Below are 26579 nucleotides of genomic sequence, written 5' to 3'. Positions count from 1 at the left end.
ACCCCAGCCACATCTCGATGTGGCTATGGTTGCCGTCCCGCCTCACATCTTACTGGTACAATACCGTACCTACACATGCCTTGTCCACCGATCGATGAGAAGACCCCACATATCTACTTGGCGACGCGGCGAGCGTAATGCGCCCATTGCCCAATGACGACACCGTCACGCAGCTAACGAAGCCGACGACGACGGTAGTTATGCGTAAAATGGCCGGTGAGGCGCTATATATTAGGCATCTCGAGGCCGAGAGAACACCGGTGACCAAACCGCAGCCGCCCAGAACCCGTGGTTACGATGATAAGCGTAGTCAGCCTGCAGTGAAGAACCGCCGAATCGCGAGTGTCGCCAAACAATGAGTGACGAGTTGTGGTTGCGACGCTGTTGAGAGTAATGAGCGAGTGGCCCAGCAAGGACTGATCACTCGAGCGAGTTAAAGTAGAGTACTCGCCGCCAGTCTCACTCGGCCACTTAATTAAGTACCAAGAGCCATTGCGAAAGCTTTTGAAGGGGTGAATGGGCTACGCAGTGGCCAACTGCATTCTCTGATTTTCGGCTGAGGCTATTGGTGTTCGGAGTGGCTAGTGATTTTCGCTTCGTCGCCTGATCTACTCTTCCTATGCGTGGGTAAGGGTTCCAGCGATGCATAATAGTCAAGCTCATAGCAACGAGCTCTCCAGCGGCCATTCAATTCAAACACGCACCGCACCATGTTGCTACGTCTTACCACAGCGTTTCTTTCCGTAGCTGCGGCTGCAGCTCTCACGCCCGAGTACGACTCCCCCCGCGCAATGCTCAATTCGCCGTAGCAATGCTCATTCTCACTTTAGGGATGTCCTGAGTGCGCCCCGACGGTCCGCCGCGGAAGCTAATAGTGGCGGGGTGAGCTTCACGCGTTGTTTACATGCCCAGTTACCACGCGTACAATGCCTGACTTCCATAATAATAGACATTGGCGGTATATTCAAGCTCGACGTACTCCTTCACGGAGCACAAGCAGTCCCGATCCTGGAACCTACTCGACCTCTCTACCGGCGCTTCATCTGCGCTCTTCCCGCACAGCAACCTCAAGACCGTATCATGGGTTTCGGACGACAGTCTGCTATTCACCAACGTCACGGCCTCAGACGGGACGACGAGCTTCTGGATCGCGCCGACGAGCCAGAACGAGACGGGCATCTACAAGGCCGCGACGGTGGACGGGCCGGTGTCGGATCTGCAGCTGCTGCCGCTGAAGGACACCGTGCACTTCGTCTTCTCGTCGCTCGCGAGCCCGAACGGCACTCTCTACAACCCCGCGAAGGCGCACGCGCCGCACGCAAGCGGGCAGGTGTACGAATCCCTCTTCGTGCGGCACTGGGACGCCTACACCACCGCGGAGAAGTCGTCCCTCTTCTCAGGCACGCTCTCCCTCACCTCCTCTCGCTACACCTCCACGTCCTCACCAACCAACCTGCTCCCCCCCTTCTCGGGGCTCGAGTCCCCCGTCCAGCCCTTCGGCGGCGCAGCGGACTTCTCCATCTCCCCCGACGGGCGGCGCGTAGCCTTCGTATCCAAGACCCCGGGGCTGAACCCCGCAAACAACACGCAATCGCTCGTGTACGTCGTCCCGCTCGACGGGTCGCGGAAGCCGCAGCCTCTGAACCTGCCCGTGGGACAGGGGAGCCCGCAGGGAGCCTCATCCGCCCCCGTGTTCTCCCCCGATGGCAGGGCGATCGCGTTCCTGCAGATGGCAATGAACGGGTATGAGGCTGATAGGAATCAGATATATATCTCGCGGCAGGGGCCGGGCGGGGTTGGTGGGGGGGCCAGCACAGCGGCGATTGCGATTGCGGGGGCGTGGGACGTCTCCCCTGGCACGCTGCAGTGGCATCCAGACGGCAAGCACGTATTCGCGACGGCGGACAGCGTGGGGCGGCACAAGCTGTACCGCATATCTGTTTCCACCGGGGTTGCAGAGGAGGTATGGGATCGTCACTCCGTCTCCGGCTTCCAGTTCCTGTCTGGAGGAGACAAGATGCTGCTGCATATGAGCTCGCTCACTGCTTCGCCCGGCAACTTTATCCTCGATACTAGCAATAAGAGCATGAAGGCGCTGCAGGAGCAGCCAGAACATGAGAAACACCTGAACAACGGACAGGTAGAGGACTTTTGGTTTGCCGGAGCGAATGGCGGGAAGGTCCATGGCTTCATTGTCAGGCCCAGCGCCTTCGAGAAGGGCCGGAAGTACCGCATGGCGTTCTTCATCCACGGCGGTCCTCAGGGGTCCGTTTTCCACCGCTCCCCTCCCCTTTCCGCCCCCCGCCCCAATTAGCACTAACAACCCGACAGCGCCTGGCTCGACAGCTGGAGCACGCGGTGGAACCCGGTACTATTCGCAGAGCAGGGCTGGATCGCGATAGCAGTAAACCCAACGGGCAGCACGGGGTACGGACAGGCGTTCGTGGACGGGATCCAGGGGCAATGGGGCGGAAAGCCGTACATCGATCTGGAGCTCGCAGTGAAGTATTTGCAGACCGAGCATGAGGCGAGAGATTATATCGACTTCGATAACGCCGTCGCCCTGGGCGCATCGTATGGTGGATGTAAGCCCCCCTCTCCCTCCTCCTCCAATATCGAGCCAGCGGCTGAAAAAACGCGAAACAAAAGACATGATAAACTACCTGCAAGGCCTCCCGCTCGGGCGCAAATTCCGGGCTTTAGTGTGCCACGATGGCGTCTTCAGCACGCTGAACCAGTACTCGTCGGAGGAGCTGTACTTCCCGCAGCACGACTTCGAAGGCACGCTCTGGAGCAACCGCGCGGGCTACGAGCGCTGGGACCCGGCACGCAACATCAAGCACTGGAAAACGCCGCAGATGATCATCCATGGTGAGCGAGACTACCGGCTCCCTGTCAGCGAGGGCCTCGCCGCTTTCAATGTGCTCCAGGAACTCGGAATACCCTCCAGGTTTTTGCATTTTCCGGACGAGAATCATTGGTAACTAAGTCTTTGTTTGACATGCGTGGCCGGGGGAGGGGGGTGGCTAATACGCTGGGGACAACTAGGGTGCTGAAGCCAGAGAATTCGCTGCAGTGGCATACCGAGGTGCTGGAGTGGATCAATAGGTGGACCACGAAGGAGGGGGAGGACAGTAACCCCCCGGCACAAGACAAGCAGGAGACGGTTGCGCAAGGCCAACTGTCGCAAGAACTGTAGGACAGCGGTGCCGCCAGTCGTCAGCGGCAAGGTGTAAGAATGAGTAGGTACCAAGCGTGTATATTTCCTAGTGTAAGTTGCTATGATACGAGTAACGAGTAAAGTAAAGTAAATGACAACCCCAATCCAATCCGATCCGATTCGCGAATCCGCTCCATTCAAATGAGAATCCCCCGTTCTTTGTATACAAGTACCGGCCAAGACAAGTCCCCTCGCTACATACATAGCCAATCAGTAAAACCCCCTCCCGCGCTTCCCGCTCCTCCGTCCCCCTCGTACCGACAGCTTACAAGCCCTGGCGGGCATCACTCTCGCTTCCTCCCAGCTCCTATCCAGGAACGGGCTAGCGCCTTCTTCTTGTTCCCCCTCCCCTTCCCCTTCTTCATCCGAGGACTCGAGCAGGGAGCGTTTCTTCATTTTCGCTGCCGTGGTGGTAGTGGGTTTCGGAGTGACAATGTGTGACGGAGGCGACGTGATGACCGGTGCGAGTGACGGTTCAAGCGGCGATTCCTGCACCTCCGGAGGACGACATTTCCCTGTCGTTTGCGAACAGCCCGCGGTGCCAGAGCTGGGAACTTGTATCTCCGCGTCCACTTTCGGGGCTGTGTCGCCGGGTGGTATGAATACCTGCGTGTGCGCGCGTGATCCGGGAACTTGTATCTCGCCGCCGCCGCCACCGCCGCCACCGCCGCCTGCGACTGGGTCGGACGGCTGCGACAGCAGTGAGGGCGTCGAGGATACTTGCGACCAGGCACGTGCGAGGGCTTCGTCTTGTCTATCTGCCCCCTCTGCCTCTATTAACGAGTCTTGCGTGTCAAGGAGACGACGTTTCTTCGGCCGTTGTGGTTGCTGTGGTTGCTGTTGTTGCTGCGGCTGCCGTGGCTGCTGTTTCCCAGTCTCCCTGGGAGTAGGAGCGCTGCGCAGATCCTCACCCGAGCTCACTGTGACATGACTTGCCGCCTGCGTTGCCGCCTGCGTATCATCCTGCGTCTCAAGGAGCAGGCTGCGTATCGTCATCTTCCGATGCTGCTGCTGCTGCTGCTGCTGCGCTCTAACCTGTGTCGAAGCTTTACCCAGCGTTTGCGTTTGCGTTTGCGTCCGTAACTCCTCTCCCACTGGCCTCCTCCTCCTACGCCCTCTTCCATCCCGCTGAACATCCCGCTGCACATCCCGCACATACCCCTCCGCATCCGCTGTAGCGGTATGTGAGGTATAGGAGGCAGACGTCGTCCGCGACACCGAATCCCGAAACTCCAGCAACGTGTGGGCCGCACTCATCTCCGACTCCTTCTCCCTCGCCCCCGTACCCGTACCCGCACCCGCTGGCCTCTCGAGCAGTGCAGCGACCACACCCGCCAACCGCGTCTGCTCCTCGAGCACGCACTGTAGCACATTGCTTTGCGCTGATAGCATTACTTGGAGCTCCTGCAGTTGTGAGGCGGTGGTGTCGGCTGTGGTGGTGGTAGTGGTGGCTGCGGCGGTGGTAGTGGTCAGCCGGTGCAGGAGGTAGCGGCATTCGAGGAGGAGGTTGTTAGTTTCTTCCCGCTGCTGCTGCTGTTGTTGTTGTTGCTGCCGTTGCTGTTGCTGCCGTTGCTGTTGCTGCTGCTGTTCCGGCGTTGTATTGACATGTGTGCTGCCGGATGGAGAGGTGTATGTGGGGCCGGTGGTTGGATAGGTAGTTGGAGAGGTGAATGGAGAGGTGAATGTAGATGCGCAGGCCGGCGGCGAGGTCGGCGGCGGCGTGGGTGATACTGATACATGTGGCAGTGCCGGATATTGCGGAAATGGACGGCTGAGAGGCGGGGGTGGGGGTGAGGGTGGGGAGGGTGGGGCGGCGGGAAAGAGTTGGTTCCAGAGGGCGGCGGTGGTGCGGGGTGGCATTTTTGGTGTGGTGGGGGGAGGGAGGGGAGGGGGGACGGGGGTGGTTGGGCGAGCGAGTGATAGTTCCGTGGTATGGAAGTGGAAGGTACTTGGAACGGCACAACAGAAACAGAGTGATACGGAAACGGAAATGGCTTAGGCCAGAACGAGCTAGAATGAATGAATGAAAGAACGTCCGCGAAGAACTCATTGGGAAATTGGAATGAATGGCTGCTGCGGGAACTGTATGAGGACTGTAGGGGGAACTGTAAGGGCGAGGTACATCGCAGCCGGAACCGCACCTCCCCTGGAAGAAATTCAGGTGCGATATCTGCTCATCAATCGCAACCGTCGACACTGAACCTGGTTGAATGCAGCGTTTCAAGCACCTCATATTCTGAATCCAAAGAACTTCTCCAAGCCCACCCCCTCCCCCTTCCCCGGCAAGCCCACGCACACCCACTCGTGCCCGCTTTCTTCCCAGCTCGGCTCTACTCTTCAGCCCATTCCTCCAAGCCCAGTCCTCTATGCATAAACCCACCACCTATCACTCACACTACATACAAATGTCACTTTCTTTGTAGGTAGATCCTACACACACAAGAACCGCACCGACGGTCAATCACCACGAACATCATGAAGAAAGAATCATGTGGAACGTTCGCAATCTTCAAGAAAAAAAAGATGTCGAGAATCAACCAAGCTTCCCGTTATTACTGCTATGTAGGTACATACTCTATGTACTCGAACAGAGTGCTAGAGGGAGGGGGGAATATCGATTCATTCTCGCACACCGCCGGACTACCAGAAACTATGGCGCCTACACACACAACCTTTCCTGCCAGCTCCACGGAAAGCCGAGCACTCAAACACTCGAACACCGAAGCGATACCTTTCCATTCTACTCTAGTGCCGCTTGGAGCGAGTGATTGTGTGTGTGAATAAACCTTACGTAGGTATTTAACTGTCAACCGGCTTTCACCCGGTTGACTCAAGCAAGGGCTCATACTCTAATGATCCTCGAATGTAATGACATGTGTTTATGACAATGCTTCAAATTTCCATCTGTCTCCATAGTTCATCCGTTTTCCAAGGCGAGACCGTGAGAGAAGCTGGAGTAGGTACCGTACCTATTAAGCTTACGCCCTCACGTGCCCAGCGCCCCCACCCTGGCGCGTTCTGCAGCCCGCAGCCGCCAACATTTTCAACTCGAGCCTCACTCAATTGCACGCAGTTAACCCCACCACCCCCCACTACACCCCCCCACCACGACCACCACCAGCACCAGCAAGATGCGCCACCCAATCCAGCGCCTGCACGTCTGCGCCGCGACGGCGCGCCTATACACTGGTACATCCAATGCTTTGCACGTATTCTCGAGCGCCAGCGGCGAAAACCTCGGCTCGTGGACTGCTGCGCCGGGGAATATCACCACCGTCGCTGTCGTCGCCAACGAGGACGAGGGACCAAAGAAGAAACGCAAGGTCGAGGGGGACGGGGACGGACAGGGACAGGGGAAGGGGAAGGGGAAGGACGGCAAGGGCAAAGAGGGCAAGGAGAAGAAGAAGAAGGAGGGCGGCGGAAAGCCGAGTCTCAACGCCATTACCAAGATCCTGACCGTGAAGAGCGGAGAGTTCGTGCTTGTTGCGACGAACGATGATAAGGCTGTCACGGTGTTGAGGGCTGAGGGGCTGGAGGTGATGAGTGTTAGGTGGGTTGTTGTTGTTTCCTTGCTTTGTGGGGGTGGTGGGTGTGCGGGAATTGATGTGATGTGATGCGAGCAGACATCTTCCGAAACGAGTCGTCGACCTCGCGTTCGTCGAGCGCACTGAGACGATCCTGTGCGCGGACAAGTTCGGTGACGTTTTCGGGATTCCGCTGTTCGCGTCCGACAGCGGCGAAGAGCCGTCACAGGCTGCGACTACTACTACTACTGCCGCCCCCGCGGCCACCACTACCACCGCCGATGTCGAGATGGCAAATACCGAGAAAGTCTACGAGAGCGAAGAACAGAAGGCGCGGCACCTGGAAAAGGCACGGCTCAACTCTGAGCGGGAAGCGGTCGCAGCGGAACGGCGGAAGCGGCTGCACGTCGACTACAACATACCATTCGCGCACGACTTCGTGCTGGGGCACGTATCGATGCTGCTGTCTTTGCTGACGATCACGCTCCCGGCCTCGCACCCGGCCGCCGGCGGGAAGGAGAAGACGTGGGTGCTTACGAGCGACCGCGACGAGCATATCCGGGTCACGCGATACCCGCAGAGCTACGTGATCGAGGGGTTCTGTCTCGGGCACACGCAGTTCGTGAAGACGCTGCACGCGCCGAGCTGGGACCTGACGTCGCTGATCTCCGGCGGCGGCGACGAGTACCTGCTCGTGTGGAACTGGCGGGAGCGGCGCGCGCTGCAGAAGGTCGACCTCGTGGCGCCGGTGCAGGCGGTGCTCGGCGCCGACGCGAAGATCTTCGTGCCCAAGACTGCCGATAAGGGAGAGGCCGAGGCCGAGGACGCCGACGCCTCGTTCAAGTTCGCCGTTAGCGGCTTGTGGGAGGTCCCGGAAATCCGCGGGATCCTCGTCGGCATAGAGAGCGTCCCCGCGCTGTTCCTGTTCTCGTGGACGCCCGAGGGGCTGCAGTACACGTCGACGCTCTCGCTGCCAGGGAACTTCCTCGACGCCGCCGTCAGCCCGGCGGAAAGTAAAGTGTACGTGTCGGTGGATCCGCTCGGGGATCCGCTCGACGGCGCCACGCCGCTGCTGGCAATTTACAACCTCACCGCGGAGGGTGTGTGGACGCCGACGCCGACGGCGACCACGGAGGCTGCCACCATCGAACAGGCCGTGGTGCAGGCCGTAGACGTCAGCGAGGAAGTCCTGGCCGCCGTGAAACCGACCGTGATGTACTCGGTCGCTAGTCTGAGGAAGGAGTACGGCATCAGGGGCGCCGAGGACAGGGAGGCGTAGGTAATGGTTCGGATTGATTGCATGATGTGGCTATGTATGCATACTGGCGAGAAGGAATCTGGGGACTCGGGGGAAAGGCGAGATGCGCACTAGTACCTGCGTGCGTGTGTAGCTTGGGATGGGGATGGGATGGGGATGGGAATGGGAACGGGAATGTAGTATTTTGCGGGCTTATACAAGTAGTACTAGGTACGGCACGCGGTAGATGGGAATGGAGGTTCTCGAGCTCGCGACGACGATGATGACGATGCGGGATGCATTGCCACCTCTGATTTATAGTCCGCTCTATTCTCCTACCGTAGCGAAAAGTCGGCTTCAGTTCAAACCTCGTCCGTCGACGTCCGTCAGACGACATCTAGGCAATCACCCAATCCAGTGCTAGTTAACTACAGCTTCGGACCCGGAAAACCAGACGGGGCGAAATTGAAGTGATGGTTGATCCCCATTTGACTGTCCCAGAAAAATGAATGTGGGAGAGAGGTCTCAGGGAAACTCCGATGCCGGGAGTACTTGGGGACAACTTCAGCCGGTGAGCGATAGAGTGCTCACTGCTCACTGCTCACCACCCAAGACCGTATGTAGGCCACTAGGAAGTAGGGGAGCCGTCTTTCTCGTCCGTTCTGTCTGTCGCACAAATTCAGGTACGAAGGTTTTTTGGAATATTCGTGCACTGGGTTTCGCGCTCGCCGTAGACATGCCTCCTGAAGACTATTATTGTCTACGCGCATAAGACGAAGACGAAGTGGAAGGGAAGAAATCGTGGCGTCACTGCCTTTTGATTCTGATGGATCGTCCATCGGTCGTTTTTCGCTTTCACACATATACCCACACACACTCGCTCGGATCCTCGCAGCGGGGCGAATCGCACCTTCCAACTGCTTCCCTACCTACACCGGCGGCGAATGATACCAGTACTATATACCCAGGTAACTACCCAAGCAAGTACCGAAGTGACTAGATATCTACCCAGGCGCCCGGTTGCACCTAGTTGTGTAGGTAGGGAAGAGCTCGGGGAAGAGGTCGGGGAGTTGTGGCAACTGATGGAGACCCTACATACACGCCTATGTAGAGCACCTACTAACAAGTACCTACCCCACAGCGACAGGGTGGACTGTAGACTTCGGACTGTGGACTTCGGACTGTGGATTCTGTTGTGTCATATACATGCGTGCGGATTCCATCATGTATGTTCGGTTGTGTTGTGTTCTGTTGTGTTCTGTTGTGTTCTATTCTGTTGTGTTTTGCTGTGTTGTGTATCTTCACAGTAAGGCGAGGGCGGGCAAAGTGATGTTTGTGCGTCGAGTTCGGCGATGCCCTACCTATCCCGAACCGTCCTCAACCATAGTACGGCCAACTTTGAACTGACGTCTCGACTCTGAGCTCTCTCTGTCTCTCTCTCTGTCTCTCTCTGTCTCTCTCTGTCTCTCTCTCTGTCTCTCTCTGTCTCTCGGGCATCTTTCCCTACGGATGACTATCAGCTATGTCTCTCCCCAGTTCTGCCTCCGGTTGACGGTTCGTCCCGGTCTGGTCTCGGTCTGGTCTCGGTCTGGCTCTGTGTCTGGTCTGGGTCTGCTGATTTCTTTCTTTCTTTCTTTCTTTCTTCCTTTCTTTCTCTCTTTCTTTCCCCTTCACGATCGATTCGAACAAACCCAACAAACCCAACAAAACCAAAGGAAAGGAAAGGAAAGGAAAGGCGCTTGGACTGCCCCCAACCCATCCCACAACCCCCAACCCATTCCACAACCCATCCTGGTCCCCCATTGGCCCGAAACAACAAGGCGGCAATTGCAAATCTTCAACTCAATCCGAAACCCCCGTGAGTGGGTGCTGCGATGGTTGAGTATGGATGGTACTTGGCCCATACTAGTAACTGGAGAGTAGTTACGCACGCGCGGGGTGGAGGCACGGAGCGTGGATGGGGAGGGTTTGTTTATATACCGATGCGCGAGCGCTGGATGAGGCTTGTGGATAGGTATTTATGTAGAGTATGGACTCATGGAGGTTAGTTATGGTCACTGGGCAACACGTGCAGATGGTGGAGATAACTAGTGCCGGCGACTACCTATCTTGAGTCTTGAAGCGGGAGTGGTGAGTGGTGAGTGGTGAGTGGTGAGTGGTGACTGGACTGGCGCAATCCCGAGTTCTTCCACGACGGGTACCTGCTTGCTGTCTCCACGCCCGAATAGAAGATGCGAAAGAACGAGAGGATTTATTGAGACCTCCCTCCCTTTGTTCCGTTCCGTCGGTCGGGCCCGAGACGTGATTGGCTCTACACAGCCGCCTTTTGTTCACCACCACCATCCATCCACGCCCCCATCCACCCCCTCGCCATCCACCGCCCAACCCCAGCAACGAGCCCTTTTTTTTGCATGGCGGAGGATATTTACCCTGGGCCGGAATGCCCCTGCATCACCAAGTGTCACAGCTTTCGCTCCCCCGTGCCCCGTCCCCCGACGGTCCACAGAGTAGAGATATTAAAATCCACACCACCACCACGGCCTCTGCACCGAAACGTATCAAGTCTGCTGTTTCCCGCTTTTTTTCTGCGCTTTTTTTCATCTACCATTCTCGTGCGCCCCCCTTCCGTTTCCCTTCTTCTTCTTTGTTCCGACGGCTGGTCTGTAACTTCTCCTGGGAGCGCCTTTTCACCCACCACACCCCTCCCTCCCCTCCCCTCCCCTCCCCTCCCCTAAAACTACAGCTTCTCCTGTCAAAACCCACATTCACTCAACTACCGCACTCGTCGCCAGTCGTCAGTCGCCCAGTCGCCCGCCAGTCGCTGCTTGAAGCATTCGAATCGGAATCGGAATCACTCGTTCTCATCCATCCACTCACTCACTCATTTTTTGCGGTCGCAGCTGTCGTTTCATCACACCCCCCCACCAGCCAGCAGGAAGGGATATTTTCGTGCACTCCCTTACACACGTACACACACATACATATCATACATATCAAACATACATACATACGTTCTATATCGTTGCCAGCCAACAATCAAATCAATCAATCAATCGATCATAGTATCAATCGTCGGACATTCCCCCCGCGGTTTCGGAAAGAGAATATCGCAACCCGCCGAACCACCGCTTTTAGCCATATATTGCGACGCACTTTCGGAGTAGCCGGGGCGATAAAGAGAAGCCAGACCGGCACCATCGTCACTTGACCCCCCCTTCCCCCGCACTGCACTGCAAAAACCTAGACTCGGCCAATATAGAGCCCCACACTTTAGAGTACATACCTACAGTCTTCAAGGTCATCTGTGTTTGGGACGGCACCGTTACCGCACCTTTATATCGTCCGCGGCATCCCCCACACCCGTCCCCGCCCACCACACCTGGACAGGACAGTTGAACAGCCGACTCGCACCTCACGACACCGGCACCATGGCGCTCAACCGCAGCATCACGAAGAAGAGTTCGCGGAACGGACTGAACACTTTGAACGATGGCTCGAAGCGGCACTCGATCTCGAAGAACAAGATCTCGGCGCCGATCGCGCTGTTATCGACGACGAACATGCTATCATACGACGCGCCGACGCTGCGGAACTCGCTCTCCACCGGCTCGATATCCTCGAACTCCTCGAGCGCCTCGGGCAGCACCTCCCCCACCAGCATCATGAGCCCGCTCGGCTTCGCCGACCGCGACGCCCCGCCAAACCACCTGAGCAGCTTCTTTGTGGCGCCGGCACCGGCGCCGACCCCTTCGCCCGTGCCCTTGCGCTCGCAGTCCACCCGCACCCCTCAAGCGAAGACCTCGCGCCCGCGGCACCCTAGCATGCCGCCCACATGGCCGCCAACCGCGCAGCCGCCCAAGGAGCTGCACTCCGCATCGCGCGCGCAGCAGCACCAACAACACCAGCAGCATCACATGAGTACCCACCCGTTCGGCGCGGAGCTGGCGCAGGTCGCGGAGATGGCCGAGGAGATCGCGGGCTTCAAGAGCGTCGACGTCGAGGAGGAGTACATGCTTGCCAGGGGCCTGCGCCGCTTCCGTGCTGAGGACTATCTGGAGGAGATCTGGCAGGGCGGCGTCTTTGAGGATCAGTTGCCGGCTTTTAGTGCGGGGTGGATCTGAGTGCGTGGTGGGGGGTTTTGATGGTGAGGCTCGGCGTGGTTGTGGGAGCGTGGAGTGGCGTGCATGCATGCTCATCTCATCTCATCTGCACATGGTTTGGTTTGGCTTATTTTTTTCTCTTCGGTTATTTATCTGAGATGGAGATGGGTGAGGACGATGGATGGAGGGTTTTTTTTTTTATATTTTTTTTTGATGTGCTTGCACGTTTTTCATCTGCTTGTTTATTTGGTGTTCGGTGTTCAACAATGTATCTGTATGCGTTTGATTTTTTTTTGGATAGGACTAGAGCGAGAGGGCGAGGGAGAATGAGGAGGGGAGGAGGAGGAGGAGCAGGAGGAGGAGGAGGAGCAGGAGGAGGAGAGGAGTGTCTTGATATGACGACGATTGACGACCTGTATTCTTACTCATGTACTGTATTGTACCTATTTTTCACCGAGCCATTCTTCGTGCGTGAACAGCGCTCATCATGAATGATGCACGCCAAGCTAGCCCCCCACCCCCACTACGATCATTGATTCCTTCAAACCACCCACTACACACCTAGGCACCTCACTCCCCCCCCTCCCATTAAACACATCCAACCAATGCTCCGCACCCGCATCCGCTTACCCCCCGACAGCAGCAAACTCCGCAGCCTCTTCGCAAACCTCCAAAAGCTCCGATCGGAACGCGCCGTGCTCCGCGAGCTACCGGCCCCCGGCGGCGTCGGCGGCAGCAAACAACCGCGGCAATGGAACTCCATCGACGACGTGCCCACGTCGCGCGACGACGCTGAGGTGCGGATCTTCGATACCGTCCCGCCCCCGCAGCTGCCAAGGCCGACGTTCCTAAGGCCGGCGGTGGTGGTGCGGCCGGGGGCGCGGCCGGTGGTGCGGCCGGTGGCGGCGGGGATGGGAGGGCGCGGACGGCTCGTGCGCCGGGTCGGCGCGGAGATGGGAGGGTTGGTCAGCTCCACTGCCGGCCTGGGCTGCGAGGAGATGTTTCTCCTGCGGAAGCTGGCGAGCGCGCTGCGAGGCTCTGAGAAAGCGGCGGTGGGGGCGGAGAAGGCTTCGGCGGAGGTGATCGCGCGGCTGCGCCGGCTGGAGGCGCATCCGCGGCTGCTGCAGTTGCTGACGCCGGTGGCGTGGAAGTTGCTGTGGCGGCTCGAGACAGATAAAGAGGCGATTCCGACGGTGCGGAGTAGGGTTATTGGCGATTTGATGTGTCTGGCCGGGGCACAGATGGATACCGAGGCGGAGATGAGGTATATTGGCGGGTTGTTCTGGAATGGTGCTAGGGAGCAGGCGGTAATGAGGTGGGAGGACTTAGTGGAACGCGCGCCGACGAGAGAGGTGTTTAGTCTCGGCGTCAGGCTGAGGGCGCTGCTGCAGCAGCCTGCAGAAGCGCAGGAGATTGTGCACCGTATGCAGGCTGTGCTGGGAAGTGTCCAGCATAAGGCGTGGATTCCGGTCATCATGGCGTGGAATCATGTTTTTGAGGGGGAGAAGGCGTGGAAGGTCTATGAGACTATGCGGGAGTGTGCCGAAAAGAATGGCGAGAGGATCACGGCAAAGCAGTTTGATGATCTCGCCATGTCGTTTCTCGATAGCTATCAGCCCGCGATGGGACTCAAGGTCTACAAGCATATGGTCTTTGCGGGACACAATGCATTGGATCGACAGCAGACCGATACTCATAGCAATCTTTCGGCCGCGGTCAAGGCGGCTCAGGAGGAAACCGTCGATCCGGATCAGCTGAATGCCGTGTCGGTGGATGCGCTGAAGAACCTGCCCACGAGTGTCGCGGACAAGTACTTTTACGGCGGGTGGATGTTGAACCTGATACGGATGGAGCGGGCGGACCTCGCGTGGCAGCTGATCACAGACGTGATGCCGTCGCAGCAGTTCCTGCCGGACAGCATCCACTGCAACTGGGTGATGCAGGCGTTCCTGCAGCAAGGCAAGCCCGAAATGGCGGCCTCCATCGCCGAGCAGATGATCACGGAGCGGATCGGGCAGATCGCGACGTCGAAGTGCCCCAGCCCGGCCGTCACTCGCACCCGCCGTCCGCGTCCCCGCGGCACCCCGCAAGTCCCCGGCCCGCAAATCCCCCCCGCAACGATCCAGACCTTCAGCATCCTCGTGCACTACTACGCGCGCCGCCAGCAGATGTCGCACATCCTGACGCTGTTCGACCAGATGACGGCGTGTGCCATCCCGCCAAACAGCTACATCATGAACCACCTTTTGCACGCCCTGCTGCGCACCCACGACATGACGCGGCTCGCGGTGACCTTCGACAGCATGCTGCGCACATCACGGGTGACGCCGGACCTCACGTCGTTCTTGGTGATGTGGACGGCAATGTGGCGCCACTACACACAAACCCACCGCAAAAACCACGACTTCCTGACCCCGCGCGAGCTCTTCGCGCTGACCGTACAGCACCTGCCACCCACCACGCCAGACTCCGACGACGCCGGCAAGCTCCTCGACATCTGGTACGCGATCATCAAGTGCTTCCTCCTCGCGCGGGATCTCGAGGGCACCCTAATCGCCTTGCACGCGGGCACATCTCTGTGGGGCACGCCAATCGACCAAACAGTAGTGCAGGAAGTAGCGTTCGGCGTGCTCCGCGCGCGGCCGTGGGATCCCAAGATCACCGGCGGAAGACCCCGCATCGCCGCGGGCACGGTTCTTACCTCCGTCGAGCGCCTCAGAGACCTGGGCAGGCAGATCATGGCCCAGCGAGGCGCAGGCGGGAGGAAATCGCCGGCTGCGGTAGCGGCGAGACGCAGACCACTCAGGATCGAGGAGGAGGATGGGAGCCTGCAGAGTCTTACCGTCCTCTTGAAGAGGGAGCTCGGCGATAGTGTACTTGCCCATGATGATGTCCTGCGTGCTAGGTTGGATATGGGCGTGCAGGGCGTCGATATGGAAGTGCTCGGGCTGGAGAAGAAGGCGTGATATGGTTGCGTTTTGGGTGTATAGATGGTTTGGTTTGGTTGAGTTATTTTGTTTTGCGTGTATATTTGTATTGTACATTATCATAGTGCATAGTGGGTTGTTCATTGGCGTTGGAACTGGAACTGGAATCGAATAGAATACCTTGTAGGATACGGGGGATAAAGTGGGCGGGAGGTACATTAGGTAGATGGTTCTACATACTAGTAATAACGGGACGGCTGAAGCTTGGTTGATTCTGCCTGGGCGATTGCATTGCGAGCGTTCCAGAATCCAGATGGTCCTTCCGTCATGATGATGTCCATGGTGGTTGGCGGTTGATGCGGTTCTTGTGTGTAGGATCTAAAGTATATGGGAAGTGACATTTGTTACATATGTAGGATGAGTGATGAGTGGTGGTGGGCTTGGGAGGATTGGGCTGAATGAGCAGAGCCGATCTGGGAAGAGAGCGGAGCGGGGATGTTCTCTCCCTCTCCCTCTCCCCAATATACACACACCGTTCCAAGTCCACTGTTCACCGTCCACTGTCCAACCCGACATCTACCAGTCCAAACTCCGCAGCAACTCGAGCATCGTTGGTGTAAAAATAAAGTATAATCCGATCCTTCACGTCGCCAAAGACGAGTGATACCCCATGCTCCCGCGTGTGAACCGCGAACCCCACCATAACTACTGCTTAACACTCAGCTCACCGACGCGTACCTATCCCACCCCACCGCACAACTCCATATCACCACCACCACCACCACGAGCAGCACCAAGATGCCACCCCCACCGCGCCCCGGCAAGCGCCTACTCCTATCGCACTCCTCATCGGAAGAGGACACACCGCCGCCGCCCCGCCGGGGGCGCACCAGCAGTCCAGCGATCATCGCACCACCACCACCGCCTTCTGCCGCCCCCACTTCCACCCCCTCCACCACTACCGCCCCTCCCCCCCCCGCCCCCACCGCCTCCGGAGAAGAAGAAGACGATTACATGTCGATGATAATCGCGGACCCCTTACCCATCCGGGAGACATTGACACAGCGGACACTCCGGCAGCAGCGCGAATCCGAAGCTCGCGGGCGGCCCAAGAGCAAGGCGGAGCTTGCGCGGCAGGAGAAGGAGAAGCGCGAGGCGGCGCTGCAGCGCAGCTTGATCGATGACGAGGCGGAGCGCAGTAATAAGGGGCTGCGCATGATGAAGATGATGGGGTTTACGCCGGGGCGGGGGTTAGGGAAGAAGCAAGAGGGGGGGGAGGGGGTGGGGGACGGGGATAAGAAGGGGCGGGAAAGGGGGGATGTAGTGCTGGAACCGATTGGTGTCGCGGTCAAGGAGGATAGAGCGGGTATTGGGCATGCCGCCGAGATGAAACGGAAGCTGCAGGAGGAGGCGGGCGCGGCGGGGAGGACGACGAAACGGGTAGAGGTTGATCCTGAGGACTTTAGGGACCGCGTTAGGGTCGAGAGGGAGGAGAAGCGGTTCCAGGCGCAGTTCTATGCTGCGCAGAAGGTGGCTGAGAAGCTGGACATGGCCAGGGACTATGGCGTCGAGGAGGTCGATATTGGCAAGGCGAGGGAGATCCCGCTGAGGAGTATCAATGTCCTGTGGCGGGGGCTGGTCAAGCATCGCGAGGAGAAGGAGCAGGAGAGGAGGATGAGATACGATATGGAGCAGGGACTGGGGCAGCCGCGATTGCCCGGTTACCATAGGATGCACGAGCTCGACGAGGTGGATAAAATCGCGCTGGGTGTGAAACCGGGGATACTGGGAGAGAAGGGCAAGATCTTTGAGGAGGATGGAGGAGGGGACGGGCTGGAGGACGAAGACGAGGAGCTGAAAGAGTTTGAGCAGCTGCCGTTCGAGGAGAAGTTGGATATGATCGTCCGGCATTTGCGAGATGTACACAAGTACTGCTTCTGGTGCAAGTGGCAGTACGAAGACGACGAAATGGAGGGCTGTCCCGGCACGGATGAGGCTTCGCATGGTTAGAGGAATATACTTTTCAGATCATGTAGAATCCGGAGTGTACGGTATTGGTCAGGAGTCATAGCAAGCTCATGGACAACGTAATATGCGGTCCATTGGCCTTACGAGGTTTGCAGCGGATCAAGGGCTGGGATTTAGAAGAACGGTATATCCACCGCCACGCAACCTCACGAGTGAGACCCCATGTGTTGAAAATCAATTACTTTTATCCCCACCCAACCCAAGCAAAAAGACAGCGACCTATATACAAAAACAACCCGGGTTATCAAATTACGCCTGCAGCCCGCCTATTCATCATCCATACTTTCCCATCCATCTGGCATAGCGGCAGCCTCCTCGCCGTCATCATCATCACCGCTCGCGCCCTCACCCTCCTCGTCATCACTCTCGCTCTCGTAGTCGCCAGCATTTGTCCTGACCGCACGATCCGGTTTCGTGGGATCAGAGACCTTGACGCGGTCGCCAAAGACCCGGCGCACACCCGCGTTCGTCGAGGTGTCCCACACGGTGGCAACACCCTTGGATCCGGCGACGGCCAGTCGGAAGCCCACTTCCTTGTCCGGCGCGAAGCTGGTAGAGAAGACTTTGCCGACGTCCATATCCCTGCTGACGACCATGCTGGGGCCTCCGGCGGACGCCTGGGTATTCCACAGCTTGACGGTCTTGTCGACGGAGCCGGTGGCGAGGAAGCCGGGGATGATCGGGTTGATGTCGAAAGCGGAGACTGCCTTGTCGTGTGCCTGGAGGGTCCACACGGGTTTCGAGTCGGCGGGGGTGGTGGGGAGCGTGCGGGTATCGAAGAAGTGAACGTAGCCGGACTCGGTCGAGACGTAGAAGAAGTTGTGGTTGTGGGGATCCCACTTGAGCGCCTCTACGTCGCTCTCGACTCCCCACGTGGGCTGCTTCGCGTCCGGCGATCGCATGTCCGCCCACACCACGGTCCGATCGTAAGATCCGGAGAGCAGCGTCGTTGCCTGCGACGGGTTCCAGGCAAGCGCGCACACCTGGTTCGTGTGGTAGCTGTAGGATTTCGCACACTTGGTCGTGGTGAGATCCCACAGCTTGACAGTCGTATCGGCGGACGCGGAGGCGAGGAGATTGCGGTGTTGGCGGTTTCCCGCGAGAGCCTGGACAGCGCCGACGTGGTACTCGTCGTTTGCCTTGGGCGACTTCTTCTTCTTCCTCTTTTTCCGCGCCTTCTCATCGCCGCCGGCACCCAGGATCGCATTCGGAAACATACTGTCGACCGTATCCAGGTCCCAGATCTCGATGTCTGGATCCGTCGTTCCGATCGCCACGAAGTTGCCCCGCGCATCCGCCGCAATCGTGGAGCCGGGATTGACCGGCACATCGAGCCACTCGAGACACAGCGGGATCGCCGGCAGCATGATGTCGTGGTGCACGTACAGATTGTCCGCCTCGTCCTCGTAGACGTACACCTCGAGGTGCGCAATCTCATCCTCGACCTTCCCCACCAACAGCAGGTTGTCCGTCGGCAGGATCTGCAGCTCCTCCCGCTCCTCCTCGTCCATTTCTCCGTTGGGCGCAAGCGTGATGTATGGGTCCTCCTCGCCGGGCTCGTAGTACGCCAGCGACTTGACGTTGCCAAACATCCCCAGTGCTTCCAGCAGTCAGCACACCACACCCTTCAACCCACCCACCCCACATATCGAGAAGACTCACTACCACCACTCCTGCGCTCCTCCTCCGTAGGCTCATCATAGTCCTCAAGATTATACTCCCTCAGATCATCATCCATATCCTCAGACCTCTCCTTCTTCCCATTCCCGTTCTCCCCCTTCTCCTTCTTCCCTTTCTTCCCCCCAATTCCCACCCCACCCCCTTCATTCGCCCCACTCTCCGCCGCCGCGGCAGCGGCCTTTGCCTTGTCCACACCCTCCTCCTCCTCTTGTTCAATCTCCATAGCATCCCCAGCCTCTGCCCCTACGTGTTCCTCAGGACCACTTTCACCACCCATCATCTCGTCCCTCGCATCCTCGAGCTGCAATTTTGCCAGCTCTGAGATGCGCTCAAATTCCTTCTCGTCGAGCTCGATGCGCTTGGGGTGCGCGGCGGCGAAGCCGCGCGGCACCCACGCTGTGGCGGTGATCATTGATTCTGTCATTGCTCTTGTTTGCGCCCTGGTCCGTGGGGTAGAGGGTGGTGGAGGGGGGTGGGGCGGTGGTGGGGCGGGCGTGCAGTGCTCTGCGCAAAAAAAAGTTTACGTAGATACTTCCTGGGTGTAGGTCAGGGTGGGATGTGGATAGCGTCTGTAGTGAGATGCGGCTCCGCTCCAAAGAGCGCGCGTGTCGGTGGAAAGAGAAAAAAAAAGTTGAAGACACATCCCTGCACACCCCACGGGTTCTTAAATTATCCTTCTCGGTTTTTTTCTTCCTTCCATCCTCCTCTTCACTCCTCCATCTCTCAACGTTTAGAGGAACCACCAACCAGCATCGTCAATCACAACCTGTAAGTTCCTCCCCCCCCCTCTCCCTCCACTGCCCGTTCCCACCCCACAACCACAACAACGATACAATGATGAAGGCTCAAAGCCGTACCCAATACAATCAGGAAGAGCCGTATGAGAAGTTCCCGGGCTCCCATGGATTACCCGGAGACTTTCGTGCTTAGAACTGGGAATCTGACATCACCTTTTACCCATTACTTTCACAACTTCCTTCACGTTTCTCTTTTCGGACAGCAGGACTGACCTTGCAAAGAATGGAAAAATAGGTTAGGTTCACGATTGATGATGAGATGATGAGAAGGAAGGTTTATGTAGAGATCATAGAGTAGATGCAAATTAATATCGAAATTTCCGAAAGAAAGAAAAGAAAGAAACATTCTCATTCTCCGTCCTCCTCGTGCCTCCTCCACATGCCTCCTCCCCACCTCATGCCTCTTCCTCCGGCCTTCGTATCTGACACTAAGCAGATTCACACTATTATGACCGTTTCCCTCCCTCCCTCCAACATTTACACCCACAGAAACATATCCCCCATCCATCCCCATCCCACATCCCCATCCCACATCCCCATCCCCCCACTCCATGCAAATCCACTTTTTGCCCGTCCATGTCCAGAAAAAAAACGAAGAGAGAGAAAAAGATCCAGTTAAAATACTTACTTCAGTCATAATTATTGGCAAACAAAACGAACACCCAAAGAACCCCCGAAAATGAAAAAATGAATCCCCAAAAACAACAGGCAGGCAGATGCAAAAGAAAACAAACACAAAAACAAACAAAAAAATCCTAGCAAAACAAAACCCAAACGCTCAAATTGCAAGATTTTGGTACTTGACAACAAATGCAACCTCTACAATGAAGAAAAGAAAGAAAGAAAATTCCACAATAATCAACTCATTCTTCGCTGAATCTCTCCTCGGTATTCAACGTCCCTGTCCCTGTTGACCAGAGTAATCATACCCCATCTGCTGCTGCTGCGCGTAGAAGATCTGCTGCTGCTGCTGCTGCTGCTGATGTTGCTGCTGCTGCTGCAGGAGGAACTGCTGGCGCTGAAACAACTGTTGTTGCTGCAAGTACTGTTGCTGCTGCTGGAACTGCTGCAACTGCTGATGCTGCGGCGGCGGTGGCGGGGGCAGCGCCGGAATCGGCGGAATCTGTTGCTGCGGGAAGTAGCCCTGCTGCTGCTGGTCCATGGTCGTCGAGAATGCCCTGGGACTCGGCGTCCTTCCCGCCCTCATGGCCTGTTCCTTCGCCGCCTGCATTTGCTGCCGCCTCGCAATCTCTTGCTCGACCGTGATGCTAGAAGTTCCGCGCTGGAACGATTCCTTGATCTGCTGCTTTTCCGTCTCCCTCGAATGGATGGCTCCGATGAGGCCCGCCCTGTGCGGCGGATTATTGGTCTGAACACCTTCCATGTGGAGGAGCGTCGAGCCAGTCACACGAGCTACGTATTCCTGCTCGCGCGCCGAGAGATGGGTCGAGAGATCCGGTGCCGACACGAGGCCGTGGGCCATGAAGGCTGCATTGGGGCCGCGGGAAGCCGGCCTGGTGGGAAGATGCTCGACCGACTGATTCCGCTGAGGGGTCGGCGCGGTGCTGGATGGCTTCCTGTGATGCAGTTGGCGGTTGCGTGATTGGCTGGTGGCGGCTGCTTGCGCAGCTCTCTCGCTAACATATCGTTCAGCGGCGGTGCGGTCGGTGTTGTTGTTTGGCGGCGGCACGATACCAGGCTGCCATGCCATACTCCTCCGTCTCCCCAAGTGTTCCTCAGAACTCGGAGATTCGCGGTTTCCCCCAGACGACATGGAGGGTGCGCGACTATGATTCCCCCGACCGCTGCCACCACCACCACCAACCACTGTACCCCGTTGCGGAGTTGGGAAGGTTTCGGGCTCAACCGCAGCAACAGTACCCCCAGCAACAGTACTCCTCGGAACGCCCTTCGCATTCAGATCCGTCGACAGACATCTTCCGTGGCTGAATGTCATACCAAAATCAACCTTTGGGATGTCCGTCGGCTCGAGTGGCTTTCCCGAGGAACCAGGCCGATAGTGTACATCACCGATGACAACCTCGGGTTCCGGCTTCTGGCCCACGATCTTCATACGTCCAGCTCGAGGCAAATCGGCGTCTCGCTTTGGTGCTGCCGCACGCGAATCGATGCTGCTTGCGTAGTCCGGCTCATTGTCCGATTCCTCATCATTGTCATCGTCGTCGTATTCGCTGTCGCTATCACCACCAGCCAAAACCTTCTGCACTCTTGCAATCGCCTTACGATCAAGAGTATCTTCATCTTCGGACGAACTCTCGACTGAACGACGACTGTCCCGTCGCTGTGGTCCAATCTTATCCAGCGTCTTCTGGTCGATCAGATGCGGAAGATCAGTGGTGCTGTCGGGAGTATTGTTCTCTGCAGCAGCAGCAGCAACGGACCTCTGGCTAAAATTCGTGTTGAGAGGTGGTGGTTGAGTCCTGCTGTTGGCTTGAGGAGGCGTTTTGCGTTGCGACAGCGGGAGAGTAGGAGGCATATCGCGGTAATCTCTCTCGGATGGGGGAGTCAGCTGCCACGAACGGTTGTGTTCGGTGTATTCAGGCGCTGGAGGACCCTGGTTGGCTTGCGGCTCATTTCGGAGTATTTGATCGGTGTACTCTTGTGACATCGGTCTCCCTGGCGGCGGGTAGTCCGCATACTCGTCATCAAATCCTTCCTTTTCGTCGTTTCTGGGCGGCGGGCCTCTAAGAACTATGTGCGAAGACTGCAGTGCAAACCCGGGCGGTGCTTCCAATTGACTCTCCTCTCCATTCCGATGTTGCGCGACTTGCGGTGGTTGACCGGTAGGACTGGTCGGTACGGCCTTGCGAGCCACCGTCGGTTTTCCGTGGGAAAAGCTTGGATTCCTGGGCGGAACAACCCCAGCAAACATGTTGCTGGAAGTCTCTATGTCTGGCAACGGCAGCTGCGGCGGCCTTGAGCTTGGTGGGCGAAACGAAGTAGGTGTTACGGGAACGGGCTCGGGCGGTGGCTGGTTGGTCTGTTGCTGCAAACGACGGGCGGCGGGACTGACTTGGAAGAGGCTATCGTCCGACGAGGTCTCACTGTGGCCCGAGGACGGGACATTGTTGTCGTATCGGTTATTGCTGCTCCCAGAAGCGTTCGCGAAGTAAGACGTCGGTGCTGTTGGCTTCTGTCCCCGATAGTTCATGAATCCAGTTGCCTCCGAGGCCGATCTGTTGTGCTGGTGAATCAATCCCGGAGTCAGTGGCACATGCTGCGGAGGATAGTCTGCCTGCTGCGATTGACCGGAAGACGATGATGTCGATCCGGGGTTGAAGGCGATGCGTGGTGCCGGCGGCATGCTTGCGCGTGGCCTGCTCCTACGATCCAACAGCATGGTGATCTTTTCTTGCGTCGCGCCCTTCAGCCTGTCCCTCCATTCCGACTCCAACTTGATCTTGCTTCCGTCCGTCACGACGATGTTGACAACGTCCACGACCTCTAAATACCCGCATTGCAGGCTGGTATCGACGGGCATGGCGAACATCAGGCTCCTAGGATCCGTCTTATCGGGGATCAGCCTGCCAGGCCGTCCGTAGAGGGCGAATGTGTCGTAGATCGGGAACAAGCACCGCAGCAGAGTTTCGAATCCACTGATGGCCGGGTGAATGTCCGGCATGAGAAACACGAAGCCTTCGCTCTCCGACTGCTCGTCCGAATGGATCCTTATTCTGCCCTCAATCTTGATCAAGCTGGACATGTCGATGAGTTGTTTGGCCTGCGGGTACATCGCGTACGCTGCATATGCATCCACGATGGTCGCGATGGGAGCCTGCTTCTTGCTCTTCTTGGAATCGTAGAATCTAATGTCTCCCTTGAAAATCGGGTGCTGTGGATACGAAGTATTGCCTGCCTTCTTGGCGGCAGCCTTCGCCTTCTTGATGACCTTCTCGTCGGGCTGCGTGATGACGGCCCAGCATTTTCTCCACGGAGTACCGGCACCAAATCTCACTCTGACCCAGTCCTCGTACTTGAAGTTTGTCTTGGCCGTAATCTGGGTGATTCCGTTCAATGTTCTTCCCTTCGCCGCAATCAACGCGCCAGTGTAGATCTCCTGCAACTTAGCATGCTCAAACATGCTCAACCGTATGCTGGCCGTCCATTGAACGAGCGAGTGATGCGAATTAAAGTGGAAAAGGTAACGATTTCGTCCGGCTGTAGATATGCGCAGGACATTGGTGAGAGGAGGGATATTCGGTGATTGTGTCGGCATCTTATCGATCTAGACCAGCGCAACCCCCCAACGTTAGTTGATCCGCCCGTCCCGTCGGGAGTGGCCGTGTTTGCACTTGACTAACCATTTTGATGGACGCATCAGTGAGATTGATGAACATTGGCGCGACGCCGGTGCCCTGGTCCGATGTTTCCAACTCCACAGCATCCCACAACGACAGCACTGTGCCGTGCAACTGCGCAAAACATTCCTTCCACGTTCTGTCGGCATTCGGTTTTCCATCTGTTGAGCCAAAATCCAGGGGAAATTGTCAGCTTCCACATCTTTTTCAGGGTCCAGTGCGCGGTCCAAGATTTCCCTATCCCCTTCGCTCCCCCCACCCCCCTCGCCCCTCCCCCCGTCTCTATCCTCCCACTCGCGCGCCCCCCATACAAAGCGCAAGAATGCACTCACCCGGTGTAAGATCTGCCAGCTTCAAGAAATAACCCTCAGTATATAACTTCTCCGAATGTATGTTGAGTAGATTGAAAGCGGGCTGCAGCTCTGGTAGCGTATCCTCCTCGACCTCCACGCGGGACGGCGCGATCTGCATGATGCTCAACGGCCTCGACGCCGGTCTTGATTTGGTGAGAGTCGGGTGGGGGGGCGTAGTCGAGGTAGGAGAGTTGGAGTCGGCGGCGGTAACGTGCGTCGCGATGCCGTAGTCCGGGGTCAAGTTCAAAGTTTCGCGTCGTAGGCGGTTCCTTCCTCCTACTCCTGTTCCGTTGTCCTTCTTATCTCGCGAGTCGGAAGAGGACTTTGAGGAGAGGATGCTGGTGAAGGAGGCGGACCATGCTGTGCAGGCGCCACGGATACGGGTGTCAGCCTCCGCGCCTATAGAGTACTATGCCCCCCTCGGCCCAACGACTTTCTTCTTTTTTACTTTTGCCCGGGCTGAGAACGCCAAAAGGTCTCAGCCGCTTTTTTTTTCTTCGGCTGGCCTTAACTGGGTAAAGAAGAAGAAGAAGAGGAAGAAGAAATTAACGCGGCAGGATCACCTACATCGAGCGCGAGTCATTGTGGATGTCTTATCCCCCCCTCACCCACGGACGGAGCGGCCTTTTCGACTGTTTCCGGTTCGGGATTCTATCCGGCGTTTCCGGAGAATTATACAACGTGCAGAGGAGCCTTTCGAGGTTATACGCAAGTAAGCCGTGAGATTCCGAGAGGTAGTCAGGTCAGTCGACAAGTCGGCCGGTATTTGCGGTTAGGTATTGTAGGAGCTTTGCGTCAAAGAAAAGCGATTTCCTTTCAAAAACGAGTGCAGGAACGGTAGGTTCGAAGAGCGAGAGAGAAACGGGGAAGATTAAATAGGTAGGTAGGGATTTCGACGGAGGGGGATTTTCGAGATCCGAAAGGCGGGAACTGGCGGAAATGGCGGATACAACAGCACTGGAACCAGGAATTCGTCTTTTCAATAAGTGGCACCTGGTAAACCGATGGAGAGTTTCAATTCATAACTCTGACAAAAACAATGAACTGATGCCGCCAGGTAGGTCGGTAGGTAAGTACTTAGTAAGTATACTGAGCGCGGGGGAGATGGGATGACGGTGAGATCGAGGAGGAATACGAGGAAGAGAAGGGAGTGACGAGAGGGCTCAACCACAAGCGGTGGAAATGTAGGAGGAGGAGGAGGAGACTGGCCGGGGGTGGTGGGTGGGTGTGTGTGGATGTTGGCTGGGAAGAGGTAGAGTAGGGTAGAGTATATGTGTGGGCTATGTTCGGAATCAGTGATGACGAGAGAAAACAACGCCTCATGTCAGTTGAGGCATGTACCTAGGCAAGTACATAGAGTTACAAGCAGCGCACCCCAGGATGCAGAGGATGCAGAGGACCTGCTGCAGCAGCTCGAAGTTCCAGTTCGAACTGCCCCTCCCGGGCATCCGGCACCGCTACATACGTATAGAGTGCTCTGGGTATCTGCTTTCCCTCTTCAGCAGTACATATAAACCTTGCCTGGCAAGCCAGCCAGCCACCTACGCCGCGGCGCCCGCAACGGCAAGAGGTTCCCTCGCATTCGTTGCCAACGGGTACCCATCTTATCTGATGATCGGCTCGGTACTCCACCCTCCCGGACTGGCGATGGGGCGTGGGTGAGCGTGGGTGGACGGTGAGGGCTGTTGTGGGCGACGTGCGACGGGCAGGCGTCGTCATGGCCCCGAAAATAGACGCATAACTTAGTCCTGGGTCCCTGGGGGGGTACTCCCTGCACAGGGCCTGCAGACACTCCAGCAGCGGCGCACGTCGCAAACACGAACCAACCAACACGATGTGCCTATGGCCCTATAATAGTGGACTATCGCTATCCATCGCAGCCTGCAGCACGAGAATCGAATTATGTATTCATGTACGTATGCATACGAGGTACAGATCGGATGCCCTGAGCTGAGGCTGAGGATGAGGCTGAGCGCACGAGAAACGATGGGAGGGAAGAAGAAGAAGAGGAGGAACATGAAGAAGACGCAATCCCGGATGAACATCTACACGCATTCTCTTAGGTAAGTACTAGCTACCGTACCCCGCGTGCCCCGTCCGGCCTACCGGCTGATCGCGGGACCTGTGGCGTTGTGAATCGGACCGGGATTTAACTAGATAAGTCTAGATATCAGGCCCTTCTCGAACCGTACTCAACGAACGATTCTTCATCGCACACCTTTCCCGCTGCATATAGGCAGTACATAGACCATTCGATTCTTCTCTCGTACGCCCACACGTCATGCCGCCGCCGCCGGTCCCCATCGGAGTGTGCCTCGGCCGAGACATCACATTAATACTCCACGTATTATACATTTATAACAAGTCGAAACTCCCCCACTGTGAATCTGCGAT

The 26579-nt window shown here is 57.2% G+C and overlaps 7 protein-coding genes across 7 annotated transcripts; 4 read left to right on the top strand and 3 right to left on the bottom strand.

Moving 5' to 3' along the window:
* The first annotated feature begins 671 nt into the window (after positions 1–671).
* Positions 672–3336, top strand: BZA05DRAFT_358668 (Alpha/Beta hydrolase protein). Its single transcript, XM_051481451.1, has 6 exons — positions 672–772; positions 831–882; positions 950–2265; positions 2332–2585; positions 2650–2980; positions 3049–3336. Exons 1-6 carry the CDS (start codon positions 711–713, stop codon positions 3197–3199), a joined length of 2166 nt encoding a protein of 721 aa, XP_051335923.1. The 5' UTR covers positions 672–710; the 3' UTR covers positions 3200–3336.
* On the bottom strand, positions 3337–5080 carry BZA05DRAFT_476867 (uncharacterized protein; the record flags this gene model as incomplete). The annotated part of the gene is made up of 1 exon (XM_051488277.1): positions 3337–5080. The coding sequence occupies one exon, from the start codon at positions 5078–5080 to the stop codon at positions 3431–3433; it is 1650 nt and encodes a 549-aa protein (XP_051335922.1). The 3' UTR covers positions 3337–3430.
* A 1158-nt stretch (positions 5081–6238) lies between these two features.
* Positions 6239–8309, top strand: BZA05DRAFT_476866 (uncharacterized protein). The gene is made up of 2 exons (XM_051488276.1): positions 6239–6770; positions 6844–8309. The coding sequence occupies exons 1-2, from the start codon at positions 6352–6354 to the stop codon at positions 8021–8023; spliced, it is 1599 nt and encodes a 532-aa protein (XP_051335921.1). The 5' UTR covers positions 6239–6351; the 3' UTR covers positions 8024–8309.
* A 3100-nt stretch (positions 8310–11409) lies between these two features.
* BZA05DRAFT_460732 (uncharacterized protein) lies at positions 11410–15427 on the top strand (the record flags this gene model as incomplete). The annotated part of the gene is made up of 2 exons (XM_051487666.1): positions 11410–12092; positions 12725–15427. 2 exons carry the CDS (start codon positions 11410–11412, stop codon positions 15045–15047), a joined length of 3006 nt encoding a protein of 1001 aa, XP_051335920.1. The 3' UTR covers positions 15048–15427.
* An 818-nt stretch (positions 15428–16245) lies between these two features.
* Positions 16246–17160, top strand: BZA05DRAFT_409607 (G-patch domain-containing protein). Its single transcript, XM_051484812.1, has one exon. The coding sequence runs from the start codon at positions 16395–16397 to the stop codon at positions 17016–17018; it is 624 nt and encodes a 207-aa protein (XP_051335919.1). The 5' UTR covers positions 16246–16394; the 3' UTR covers positions 17019–17160.
* A 35-nt stretch (positions 17161–17195) lies between these two features.
* Positions 17196–18835, bottom strand: BZA05DRAFT_409605 (WD40-repeat-containing domain protein). Its single transcript, XM_051484811.1, has one exon. The coding sequence runs from the start codon at positions 18626–18628 to the stop codon at positions 17303–17305; it is 1326 nt and encodes a 441-aa protein (XP_051335918.1). The 5' UTR covers positions 18629–18835; the 3' UTR covers positions 17196–17302.
* Positions 18836–20277: 1442 nt separating this feature from the next.
* BZA05DRAFT_172980 (uncharacterized protein) lies at positions 20278–24966 on the bottom strand. The gene is made up of 4 exons (XM_051479214.1): positions 24753–24966; positions 24165–24545; positions 23836–23993; positions 20278–23759 (listed from the first exon to the last, which is right to left on the bottom strand). Exons 1-4 carry the CDS (start codon positions 24766–24768, stop codon positions 20406–20408), a joined length of 3909 nt encoding a protein of 1302 aa, XP_051335917.1. The 5' UTR covers positions 24769–24966; the 3' UTR covers positions 20278–20405.
* Between the last annotated feature and the right edge of the window lie 1613 nt (positions 24967–26579).

This window comes from Tricharina praecox, assembly GCF_024521635.1.
Source record: "Tricharina praecox strain CBS 144465 chromosome Unknown BZA05scaffold_30, whole genome shotgun sequence".
NCBI classification, from domain to species: domain Eukaryota; kingdom Fungi; phylum Ascomycota; class Pezizomycetes; order Pezizales; family Pyronemataceae; genus Tricharina; species Tricharina praecox.
This window is presented reverse-complemented; position numbering and strand designations above follow the sequence as displayed.